The following is a 13841-nucleotide window of genomic DNA, read 5'->3' on the forward strand; positions in this document are numbered from 1 at the left end:
TAGACTAGTATATCAAACACTGTTTAATGTTTGTCTTTCATAACTGAAAATTCTGAGAGACATCAAAATGATTATTAGTTAATTTGACATGTTTATTAGACAAATTTGTGTAATTCTGAAAATCAAGATGTTTTTAAATCTTGTCCTGTTTAATAGGATATTAATGTTTTTACTATACTGTTTTATCCTATCTTGTTTTTAAAGCAAAGACTTGATATAAAGATAAACAACATGACTACTCTAAAGCGGCTTGATCGCCACCCGGTGGCTGGCTGCAGTATAAGTAATAAATGTGGCCTCTTCCATGTTAGCGGATGGGACATGTGCAAAGAAATCTTTTCACTACAATGGTATCAGTCATTTTTAGTTCTTATCCCACTGATGTATGTTCAGGTTCTTATATTTCTAGGAAGTTAGGTTTGATGGAGACGCACGGTTTATCTCAGACAGACATAGAGGTTTGGCTGAATGAAGGAATAATCTGTGATACAGACAGAGCACTTCATATTGTCAGCAATCGTAATCCCATTAACGACAGCACTGATTAAAAAAATGCCTTTGATTTTTAATTTCAAACTCTTGGCATATCTATTGTTTTAAAAGAAAAACTATATTATGAAGCTATGATCTGTCAATCTTTGACTGTTGATCTGAAACTGCAAGCTTTTACTGTTCCTCGGTTACTGTGGTGTTGACATCTTCCAGGTCTCTTTAAGATCAGCCAAAAACTTTTGGAAACATCACTTCCCTCTGACATGCAGCAATAAGCACAGAGACCAGTGGTTCTCCATGTCTCTAAAGCTTATTCCCTCTACAGTGCTTATGGAAATTGTTGTGGAATTAAATATCTGAGGGGGTTGAAGCCAGAGCATTCTGACTCTGCAATGGTTTGGAGGAGGAGAAGGAAAAGATGGATGTCAAAACAATTCAAGTGTCCCCACAGCGAGGATGGAGGCTGACAAGGGAAGTTGCATTCCTCTTTATGGATCTGCAGCGCTTGTTCTCTTTCTAAGTCAGGTCTCTGGTTTAAAACATTTGACACCAGACATTCTAATAATAAATAATAATAAAACAAATGAAATAACAAGAAGAGTTAGAAGTTAAAAAGTAAAAGCTAATGAATAATTATTTGATTTTATAAAAGACCTTGGCATACAGGAAAGTCTTCAGCTTTGTTTTGAAAGAACATAGAGTTGTACTGAGATCCGACTAAATGAAAGAATGAACTCACTTTTCTTCTTAATGTTTTCTTATGCTCCCCCTCCACCCAGACACCAACCAATGCTGTAGTTACTTGTTTGCATGAAGCTTGATAAAGTAAATTTGATAGCAAAATATTTAACGCCCCTTCGCTATTGCACATGTTCAATTTCAAATTCAAATTCTTTGGTTTATTTTAGACATTTTATGACATGCAAAGTATATCAGGGGTTACACGTCTATTCATAACCGCATATAGTTTGTACTAATGTAGGAAAGTCCTTGTACAGGTCATGTCAAGCTCCGGCTTTTTTCTATCCATATCTCAATAGGGGGCAGTGGTTTGACAGCTGAGTGGGCATCCTGACTGGCTAGTGTCCGCAGGGGTAAGCCCATTAAGAGGGGAATAATGGCAGGGCTGCTAGGTCAAGCAGGATAGGAGATACGAAGGCTAAAGTACGAAATATTGAATAAGAGTACAAAAGAAACTTGAAATGAAATAAAATTAGGTGAAATAGCGTTTAATAATATGAGGAGAGGGCGACTCAGTGGATAGTGCTGCTGCCTGACTGCAACAGACGCATATTCAGTCCTCGTATGTTTCCCATTCAAGTTTGAAAAACTCTTATCAATTGATAAAATTATAATAAGAGAGTCTTGGATTTTCAATCAGGCATGAAGACGAAGGGTCATCATTTTAGTCTTAAAAGTTTTTACGTTATGTTTGAGTTTATTCAAACAAGCATTGTAATTTGTTTGAGTCAATACCACAGTACTTAGAATGTCCCTTCATAAATAGGCAAAGTCTACAGCTTTGAATCAAATTATGGTACATATTTTAGGTTATAATATCCATATAATCCATTTTCCAGGTCTTCAAGGGGGGCCATACTTAAGTTTAATTATTCAATAATCCATGTGCAACAGCAATGTGCACTTTGTGAATCCACAAAAGCCATCTTCAACTTGTTTTCACTTTATCTACCCCTGACAGTATCCCTGGAGGACATTCGAGCTGAGAGTGTTGGCTCTGTGGTTTCTGGCCTTTGTTGCTTTCATATTCACAAAGACTGATCAGCGCATCCTCCTGAACAACGAACATTACTGAATCCTCACATGGCGGTTCTCTATCTGAAAACATGGAGTTAGAGCCAGTTTCGCTCGTATTTAATATGCACAGACAGGCATGTGGTGCTAAATAGCATGCTTTTCTGCTTCATCAGTGCAATGTTTAGCCTGAAGCTTCTGCCTGCTTGTCTGCGTGCCTAATGCCCGGAGTGGGGCAGCCTGCTGTGCAATGAGAGCCTCTCAGTGCACAGGGATTTCTGTGGTATCAAATACAATTCTACAACCTTTATTAATGTACTGTACGCTTTTAAAGGCTCCCTCAATTGAATGCATTTACTGTATATCTATATATGTTGTTTGCATGTGTGTGTGTGTGTGTGTGTGTGTGTGTGTGTGTGTGTGTGTGTGTGTGTGTGTGTGTGTGTGTGTGTGTGTGTTTGTGTGTGTACACACCTGTACCTACATGTGCATCTGCTCTCTCTTCCAGGTTGCGCCTTTGTCAAGTTCTCACATACTGAGGCTCAGTCTGCAATCAGCGCCCTCCATGGCAGCCAGACCATGCCAGTGAGTCCCTCTCCCTCTGATGTAAACACACACACACACACCACACACACACACACACACACACACACACACACACACACACACACACACACACACACACACAGACACAGACACAAACACACATAAAGAAGTGGGAACATACACACGGCATGCAGCATCCTTTGTGTGCACAACACATACAAAACACAGCCCTCCACTCACAATAGTTATGTGCGATCCACCTCTCTTGTGCTGTAATTTCTCATTTCTGAACTCACTCCCAAACTCCAATGTTTTAATCAACTTATAGAAAGTGCAATCATCCTCATGCATATCCCAAAACAGATACAACCAGAAATAGTCTGTCTCTTTAATTAACATGGTACTTAAAAAAAAAATCCAAATCTGATTTCCAGATGAATCTGTTTAGAATGATAATTGAATTTTGGGTGAGTCATCAATCAGTAGTTCTGCTTGCATAATCAGTGAATATAACGCCAGTGTGAGATTACATTTGCTTCTTATGTAAGCACCGCGTGTCCTCTGAATTTTCTCTGTATTGGATTTACTATGAGCGCAGAAGCTGCACTGCTCATTTGTATGTGCCTCGTGTTTTGGCGTGGACCCTGTATACCTGATGGTGTCAAAATAAAAGCTCCTTACTCTGCATTCCAAACCTGAAAAGAATTATTCTCCGTGACATCTGGCGAGCAGACAGTCACTCCCCATATTATTCAGTGGCCTGAAGTATACTACTGCTACTAATACTTTATTCTCATTTTTGTTTCGGAAATCCTTGTCTCAGAGAAGCAGGGACCCTGAACTCTTGCCAACTCTATCTCACAGGTGTTCTGTTTCACTGTAAGATTTCATTATTAACGGTTGCCGATGTGTGGCTCAAGAGATGAATGCAAAGAGGACACTAGAAACCAGCTGTGCCATTTTGGCGCAACCTCCGAGTCAATCTAAGTGCAAATGACTGCAGGTCAGGAGGAAAGAATCTGGACGTCCGCTCTTCGTCGCTCCATCTCCCTATCTCAGCTAGTTCTCTTCCCACACTAGTCCCTTTTTGGCAGCCTCTCGGGATATTAGGCAATAGACTTGTTTACTCCACCTTTCACCACATTGGTTCCTGAATTATTCATCTAAGCAGGGGGCCGAAGGGAGGGGACAAAGAGTGGGAGAGGGAGTGGGAGACGCAGAGAGAGAGAGAGAGAGGGGGAGGGCAGTGGGAGAATGAGTGAATTGACAGGATTTATACCTCCTGCTCTGTTAAATTGATTATAGAAATCTGATCAGCATCTCATATCCTGTGGCTCCTGCAGGAGAGGGCACAGTGTGCCTGCTTTGCTGAGATTAGCAGACCACCGGTTGACCATTATGCCTCAGCAGGACAGAGCTATTCAGAGCACTGTGCACATCAATGAAGCAGAGATCCTGGAAAAACCCTGGACCAAACATCCTCTGTATCTGTCTGACACATGTTGGCGATATTTGGGCGACTGCTGCAAAAACAAGTCATGCACAGATGCAGTGATTGAATGAATAAAAAAACATAATTCATTTACATCACAGTGGTATGCATATAGATTAATACATAAATAAAGAAGTATGACAAAGGAAGAAAGACCATTGACAGCTACAATACAGTATTTATTCATTTAAGTTATAATCAATGAACAACATCTGGTCACATTCTTACCTCTTTAATGCAAATAGAGACAATTCATTGTTCTAATGAAGTAAGACGAACTGAGCCTGCGTATTTGTGTGCGTATGTACTGCCCCAGCAAGGCTGCAGCTGATGAGGTAGAGAGATGACCATGAGCTCGGCCAATAGCGTCGCGAGCTGAAGTGCCGAAGTGCACCGAATATTAACACCAGGACTAACTACAGCAGTTTAATAGATCTACTGCCAATCCCCCAAAGCATGAACACTGGCTTCATAGAGTTTATGAGTGCAACCTCACACACACACACAAACACAAACACAAACACACACACAGTGGCACACAGACACAAATGCATGTGTGTGCATACATAAACATCTCCAAACAGTAGCACTTTGTGGGCAGCACATTTGCATGAGGGCAGACACACATGCACACACAACACACACACAGCCCATATTTCTCCTCGCTGTTTCACTGTCACATGCTCGTACAGCCACAGGCTGGGGTCAAAGGCTTCCTGACTGATCTTATTTTCCAGCCCGGAGGACTTGAGCTGAATACATTTGTGTTATTCATGTCGAGGGGGAGTGGGCATTTTGTATGTATGTGTGAGTTGGGAAGGGGGGAGGAAATCTGCATGGAAAGTGCCCATATGTGGAGTGTGTGTACATAAGTGACGGTCAGTGCATGCAAAGGTTTATTTATGGATGCATACCATGAGTGGGAAGGAATATACTTCCATGTGTGCATTTGTGATTGACACCAAGTGAAAGATTATTTGCCAATCAATAACAATGATGTAATGTCAGTGTGTGAATGATGATGCTAAGATAATCTAAGTGTATGAATTATATAAGTGCACCAGCAGGTCACATATAGGACCTTGGTTGGATCTCCATCAAGCCCAAATCCATCATATTCCAAGCATGCAGACCTCTGTCACCCTTACACACACACCCGCCATCCCTCAACCTCCTTCAGCTATCACACACGTGCACACACTTCCACAGTTCAGGATATGAGTGGCTCAATTAAACATTTAAACGCTAGAGCTGTAAAGCAAATTGCTGGGATTCAGCAGGGCCGTGTAGCAAGTAAGTCCCGGGACATTATACAAGGGGGGATGCGGGTCAAGTCCGCAGAGCCGTGCAGATTTTTTTTTCACTCCATTTCCGCGTCAGCTCAGCCTGAGTTTGAGCATGTTTCAGCTGACACAGGCACTGGGATAGAAACACTGGAGCAGGATGATGGAAGGATAAGAGCAGAACAAAGGAAAGCAAATGAGGTAAAGTTTGCATAGAGGAGAGAGCTTGATGATTGAGAGCGAGGAGAACAGTAAAGGGTAAAAAAAAAAACACAAAAAAATACATCCAAATGTGATTCCCCAGCTGCTGGATCTTCTCTATTACTTCAAAGAGCGAGCATCCACATGCCGAGAATGCCAGGATTTGACACTCAACAAGACACATGGTTTTAATGTACAGATCCACATGCTGGTGCCTTAAACAATAATAAAATGTACGAATCTGCAGATAGTATGAAATCCGGTTTCTGGTGGGAAAGCAGTTATAATCTCAATTTGTATTCAGTGAGATGCAGAGCTTTAATGTCAGTATTTCACGAGGATGATAGATTGTTGTGTTTCTTCTCATTAAACAATGCTCTGCCTTTATATTTTAACTTAGTATTTATTGTTTAAGATCTGTCATTTCTCCCACTAGTTTTTCAACCCAGGCAATTTACATTCTAATAACCTAATAGATTACAGTCATCAATTATGTTACTAGCCAGGCTTACAGAGGACATGCATTTCTATGATTTCAGTGGGGAGTAGGGGTAGAGCAATGGGGTGCTGTTGGCTTATTAGAATACAGCAATAAGCATAGCATCATTTAATGTGCATGAGTTATGGGTGATACACATGTAGGTTCTGTACATGCAGCACTCTTTGTCTTTGTCTTGAATGGACAGAATCAGAGTATAACTAACACACCATTTAAACCAATAAAACATGTGTCATGTGAAATTTGAAACTGCTATATACTTATGAAAACTGGCATTTGATTGGCTTCTATCAATATACATTCTTTTCTGTACTTGCAAAACGCCATCAGTCATAGTCATAGTCCAAGTCCTGTTCCAGTTCATAGTTCATATCTAACCAAGGATAGATTAAATATTCATGTGTTCTCACTATGTCCATTTAATAGGAGGGTACTTTGGGAGCTAACTTGTGCAGAGTTGGGGCAGTGTCCCAGAATGCACTGTGCACCATCCAGTGACAGTGGGGGAGATTTAAGCATTTAGATTTTGAATATGTGGTCAGCTTATCCAAACAAATTTGTTCTGGCGTTTCCTGACATGTGAGGACCCTGAGTGCTCATCTCCGACCGACCGTTCAATGTGCGCGTTCGTCACAGGAGAACAATCTCAACTCAGCAAGCCCTTGGCAATTCACCACTCTCTCTGTTGTCTATAGCATTTTGATATATGATAAATTTCCATTTAGAAGATGACATTTGGTCAGAGTTGAAACTAAATATTTTTTGAATACATAATAAATGCATGATTAGTTGATCAGTTAACCCACAGCGGTGTCTCTGTGGAATCTGTGGGTTTCTTATACAAATGTGCCTCTACATTTGAATAAAAAATAATTAAACACAAACAAAATAGACTGAATCCATATTAGATATTGTTTGATTTTTGATTGACCGCACATATAGCAAGTGTATCTTTTACTATAACCACTGTGAATTCGACATTTTCCCTGAAAAGTATTTTTTGTGATCTGTGAGTAAAGATTATTTTGTCACAGTACAGTCAGGAACAGTTGTGACAAGCTGAGCTATTGAATGCTGCTGTTCTCATTGAGAGTCTGGACTTCTGAGACAGAGCTGAACTTATTGAGTTCAAACTCCCAAGTACAGAGGTCTTGGCACACTGAGTATTGAGAAGGGTCTTGTACGTTAAAGGAGTATGGAATAAATAGCTGGGCATGCAGCTTTATCTTCTTTATTCACATGGATGAGTGGAGCTTGGACACATACCAGCCTTGCTTGGCAAGGAGAAGAACCTGTAAAGAGGCAGACTTTCCTCACGTGGTTCTGAATCTCTATAGTGTCTGTTTTATCCTCCTGTTTAACTCCCCTTCCTTCAGCGGCTCTCTAGGTAGCTGGGAGCCGCCTGGCAGGGGGATTCTGCTCACACTTGGCAGCTTAAAAATTTAATGAGACTTTTACTTTACACTTCATCCTCCTCTCTTTTACAGCAATGGAGATTCTGCTCCCTGATATTCTGACAAGCCTAACCGGGAAAAACCTTGGAGATAAACAAATGTGGCAATGGGTGCTTAGCCGACAAGCCATAAGATTCAGGTGCACTGAGGAGAAGCAGCAGGAGGGCAAACTGACTGTATAGACCTCTTTGAAAAAAAATCTTTACAGGGTGTGTGATGTACATGCAAGAGTATGAAAGAGTATAACCCAAGGCTTTTGTACAACCAGACAGGTTGTTGCATTCACAATAAACAGTGTCTCTATTATTGAAGCAGGCACACTCCAGTCTGGTTCTAGATTGAAAAGAGTTTTTGACTGTAAAGCTCCAATTTAATATCCTCAGATTATGAAATACTGCCTTCCTCAAAGATTAGAGGAGCAGATCAGGAACAGTGAGAGGGAGTTAAAATATGCAACATGTGCAAGCACATCTCCTCTGTATTCTGGTCCTGCATAGGCCTGTCCTGCAAGCTCCCAAAGATAAACCTCATAATAAAGTTAATGATGCAGATCGTCAAAAGCTGGACTGACATAACTGAAAAACCCTGAACCTGCAACTATGCCAAGTTTAACCCTAATGTGACTATCAGGGTTTCCGCAGGGTCTTAAAAAGTCTGAAATTCAATCATCTGAGTTTTAGACCTTTAGGGAGGTTGTTTCTCAACGATAAAGATATTAGTACGCTGCTATTATTAGCTGCAATAAAACTACAAACAAGACCAATGTGCAGCCCTAACCCTTCTCATCACCTATTCACACACATTTACATTGTGCATCTATGTGCAGCTCTTTCTCTATCACACATCACTTACACGCTAGCGGCACAGCCGTCAGTGGCAGTTTGAGGTTCAGTATCTTGCCCAAGGACACTTCGGCCCTCCAAAAAAGTCTATGGATCCCCACTGTCTCTGTCTCTAGTTTGAGAGATGACATGGTGTTTCAAAGGATATTTTCTAGACTACTTCACCCCACCTTCAATAATGGGGAATGTGAGGGTAATTCTGGGACTCTACTACTGCAACTGATATTCTGTTGTACATTATGGTCTTAAAAGTCTTGAATTTAACTCACAGAAAGCCTCAATATATGCTGTGATGCTGCAGAAACAGCCATACAGAAAGTGCATCTCTTTAAGATTATGTTGTTCCATCTCTTGTTTCCATAAACGTCTCTCAGCGACTGAGGACAATTGTTGTTCTAGTGTAGCAGGATGGCACACACAGTAAGAAGTAAGACAATTAGTCACTCAGCTGACCGGAGTACAGATGTCAGCCATCCTGACAGTCTGACAATTAGTCTGTCAGCCAGTTAGCCAACCGTCTACCCAACTAGGTTGTTAGTCAGTCAATCACTCTGCTAACTAGACAATCCACCATTTAGTCAGGCAGCTGACCTAACCAGCTGGCCATGCACCTACAACCCTTCAACCCTGTGATTCAACCAGCAGGCAAGCTGGGGGGAAAAGGCTTGAGGGAATATTGGGAATAGTGGGGAGAGAAGGAAAGGAAGAGAATAAAATCTATACAATACAGTCGAAAGGTCTAGTGCCTTTGAACAGATGTCTTGGATGTCTTCATTAGTAGACACCCCCAGTTCCTCGGTGTGTTAAAAGATCATCATTACATTTGTCCAAGTCTAACTTCTGCCAGGGTTTCCTTCAGATCCAAAGACACCAAGAAATACCCCTTTAGCCCTTTTAACACCCCCCAACCTTTAATCCGAGCACTTCACAAGTCACCACTGCTATTGACAATCTTGCATCAATTTCATGGGGCCTCAAATCGTGACTGACACACAACCTTTCTACACTGTCAGATCAGAGTAATATTTCGGCCTTTTATATGGATCGATTGGCCAGTTTGGGGGCGCAGAGGGGAGGAGCGGCTGAGCACACAAAAGGTCAACTGTAGCGCTAAATCATTTGAAGATTCTTAATGAAGGGAGTGTGGCAGACACACCTGCTGGTTTCAATATTGGGCTGCAGAAGAGCGGTATTAGTGTAATAGAGGGATGGATGGGTACAGATGGTAGAAGAGTGAGGTCAAAACAGAAAGAGGACAGAATGAGGGGCAATTGTGCCAAAACGCAACATTTTCTTTGAAGAACACTTTCCCCAAGGGTCAATATCAACTACGGCCAATCATAGCTCTTATCTCAAATCATTGTAAATTGTAGACCTTTTAACCTTAACTGTGGGAAGTAGCACCAAGGTTACACACATGTACTGTAGCAGAGAGGACAACCAGGGGGATTTAAGTATTTATGTCAGGCACAACAAGGATGCTTCGCCTCAAGTGACTTTGGACATTTGTAAAACACTGATTGAAGGAATCTGCTACAAAGCCATTCACTCAATAAGTGGAATTTGATTCTTCACATGTCTGTTAGGTTCATATATTCACCAGCCACAAAATATATGGATCCTCTGAAATCATACAAATGTGTAATGAAGCAGCTAGAATGCCAAAAAGAAAAAAAGAAAGCATGCAATTAGAGGAGCTCAGTAGGTATCGATGTTAACACCAGTTGTTGTCGCTAATGAACGTGGCCTACTGAGAAATCTGAAATAATAATGAACATCCCTCATGCACTTGAATAGGATTTTAAAGCCATTGTTGATTGTCTGTCTCTAAATATATATTGAATATTAAATGATAACATTCCAGCAAGTCGCTTAAATCCTTGAGACTGTTGACTCACTGTTGACTCACTGTTAGTGTTAAAGGATCTTGCAGTATAACTCTCACTTCTGTCTCTCCTCTGATTTTATCTTCATTCCCTCTCACCCCCCTCAGGGTGCTTCCTCCAGCTTGGTGGTCAAGTTTGCCGACACAGACAAGGAGCGCACCATCAGACGTATGCAGCAGATGGTTGGGCAGTTTGGCATCTTCAACCCAGCCATCGCCCTCCCCTTCAGCACCTACAGCTCTTACGCACATGCGGTGAGTTGGAAATGGCACAGGTAGCACAGACAGAAGAACTTAAACAGATTAAGGTTGATTAGGCTTCTATGGCATTCATGTACATATACAACAGGTGATTAGATATGCAGTAGACACAATTAAGAATAGAATAACAATTAGAATAAGAAACCACTCCAAAGGTTTCTGGATTACTGTTTATTAATTTTTTTTTAATTTTTTTTATCAAAGTTGTTCAAGCTGCTACTATATTTTTTTATATTTACAATTAATCAAATGGCCATACATTCATGAAAGATGTTGCTTAATACTACATTATCATTCAACAGCCTCACGGTCTTACAGCTCATTGTTTTGGTTTCATGAGTCACTAAATTATAGACATACAAAGTTAGCGACTAGCTGGTGAACTTAGTGACTCGTTTAACAACTGAAGAGCCAGTCTTCTCTCTCAGTAGTTGGTGGAAATCAAACCACAGAGGATACTAGACTTCATTTATCAGTCGCCAGAATCACAATCGTAATTTTGCTCCAGATACAAATCTAAAGTTTACCAAACTAAAAGTTAATAATATGATACCTTTGTTTTTACACCTTGTTTCTCATCCCAACAACCTTACCAACAAAAAAGTCAGCAAAGCTGTGTAGAATAGAAAATGTCCAACTTGGGAGCCGTGGAAACAAACATCCAACTCATGGACTGCACTAATGTAAAAATGTAAATGTATGCCAACATGTTTTTTTGAAGTGTAATCCTCAATGAGCTGATCAGTGATCAGTGTTGCAGTGGGGCAGCTCGTGTGTCAGAACTCACATCACACGTGGGATTAACACACACATTTTTATACCTGAGCTTTGATCTGATTTGGTCCAAATAAGCATCAGATAATTAAATGTGATATCTGCCTCTGAAACCTGCAGTTTAAAACTTTTCCAGTTATTATTCCAGTGCACACTAACTTTTTACGGGCAAATCTTTTCCCTCGACATGTAATAGGTAGATATTATCATAAGTGAAAATGAGCTTTTCCAAACTATCATCAGCAGCACTCTGTACTCCTCTGCTCTTAAGCAGCGCTGCCATGCCATTACACTCGCTCAACTCGTAGGCACACACACATTTACAGTAGTTAGCATGTACCCTCCAACCCCTTCATCAGCTTCCCACTGCCCTCCCGCCCCCGCCTACTGTACCCCCTCCCCCCCAGGGCATGGCACCATACACACAGCAGACCCCCGGCTTTTTGATGAGTTCAGACAGCCTATGCAGCCGCTCTCACCATTGGCCCACCCCCCTTTGCCCTCTATCGCACTGATTCTCTACCCTCCCCCTCCTACCCCCTGGGCCCATGAGATGTTTAAGGGGCCACAGTTGACTCAGTACTCCACGGGCAACGTATTTGCACACCAACTTTCTTCTTCCCCACTGAGGCAGAGCACACACATGCGGAAGAAATCCACACACACGTGCACAACCCACTCGAAAGCAGGAAAAAACTGAATTTAAGAAAAGCTTTCCATCCAGCGTGGATATAAAAACCTGGGCCTCTGTCACGACACACTGCATAAATACACATAAACCGTATTTATAGTATTTATTTGCACAGACAGAGGAGCACAAATATATTTTTTTCCCATCTTCTTATTTGGGTGTAAAAGTTATATGTTTTTTCTGCTCCTAAATGTCAGGATTAATTGTTGACGTTAGCGAGGTCTGGGGGGCTTATCCTTTTCCCTCATTTTCATATCACAGCCATGGGACCCAGTGTGCAATGTGCAAATTGACCATCCCAGAGTAATTGTGAGGCCATCTCTTGTGCTCTCTACAGTAAAACTCCCACCTTCATTACCATTCATGAAATGCAGCCCTTTTGCAGGAAATGTGGAGAAATGCAAATGTTTAAGGGTGTCAGAGGCAGTGGTGGTCTGCGGGGAGACCATTGTGCCCCGCTCAGGTTGGCCATGACTCTTATTTACTGTGGCAGAGACCCGTGTCGGCTCATACAGACGCGCACAAGAGCGTACACACTCGCACACATGGCGCGCAGCAAATATTCTCCCTCTCTCTCTCTCTCTCTCTCTCTCTCTCTCTCTCGCTCTCGCTCTCTCTCTTTCTCCCTTCTGTCTGTCTTATATACACATATAATATGACAAAGAGCAAGATGATGCTAGGAAATTGAGTTCCGAGTGAAAGTAACAAGGGCACAGGGGATACTTCAACATTAGAGAGAATCAATTACCATTAAATCTAGAGGAGAAATTGTATGTGGTTTCTCGACACAAAGATTATACTGCATGAATGATGTTAGTGAAGGTGAAATTTTCCTTGCATTAGTATTATGAATCACAGACACTATGGATGCCATGTACCTGGATATAATGAATTCTGCAAAATAAAGCAAGCAACTCTGAGGCAACCTTGGAGATAAACTCGCTCCAACTTTTGATAAAGTAATGAGAGCACAAGAGGCAGTAATGGATTATCAGCAAGGGTCTTGTTTTCGTATCTAGCAAAATACTTATTTAATGATCCAAAACAGTAGTTTGGTCCACTAGATACGTAATAATGTGGAATAAATGGAATTATTAGTTATCTTTAATGTGGGTGTCCAGCTTCTGCAGTGGTTCTGATTACGCTCCAGTCACTGGCACTGGCTGCATGCACATGGTGCGCCGCCTTGATTCCCCTGTAGCCACCAGGAATGTGCTGAAGTGATACTATGAATGTTTCTGTACGGCAAGATAAACTACACATATTCCCCCAAGACGAAAAAACCTGCAGTGACAGAAAAAGGACTTTATCTCCAAAGACACACTACATGTTCGCCTACTCTTCATATCCACCGGCCAAGAGAAGAGGAGGTGGCATGGTATAGAATACAGACTTGGGGAGAGATGGTGTATATATAGCTATATCCAGAGAGTACAGTAAATGGTAAATTCAAAGAGCTACCTCTCCACCACAGCAGTGGATAGGATTATAGAGTTGAGCTGACAGCCAGTAAATTGGATTTTAGGAGAAGGAGGGGGGCTATGAACACAAATTGGAGGGGTGCAACACTGACAACATATGCCAAAAATGAGAAATGTGCCATTTTCGCGATAGACACAGACACTGGTGTGCTCTGACAGCATACATCCTATTTGCAAAAAGGTGA

General features: G+C 41.5%; 1 protein-coding gene across 5 annotated transcripts in view; it reads left to right on the forward strand.

Annotated features, from left to right (window-relative positions):
* Window positions 1–13841, forward strand: part of celf5a (cugbp, Elav-like family member 5a) — a 190606-nt gene that overhangs the window by 157902 nt on the left and 18863 nt on the right. For 3 of the 5 annotated variants that reach the window (XM_047343261.1, XM_047343262.1, XM_047343263.1), the window contains exons 5-6: window positions 2756–2853; window positions 10558–10704. In XM_047343261.1, coding sequence (XP_047199217.1) covers window positions 2756–2853; window positions 10558–10704 — 245 coding nt within the window. The remainder of the gene's footprint in view (window positions 1–2755; window positions 2854–10557; window positions 10705–13841) is intronic. The other 2 variants (XM_047343264.1, XM_047343265.1) reach the window with 1 other exon arrangement.

Source organism: Hippoglossus stenolepis, chromosome 14 (assembly GCF_022539355.2).
Source record: "Hippoglossus stenolepis isolate QCI-W04-F060 chromosome 14, HSTE1.2, whole genome shotgun sequence".
Classification (NCBI taxonomy): Eukaryota; Metazoa; Chordata; class Actinopteri; order Pleuronectiformes; family Pleuronectidae; genus Hippoglossus; species Hippoglossus stenolepis.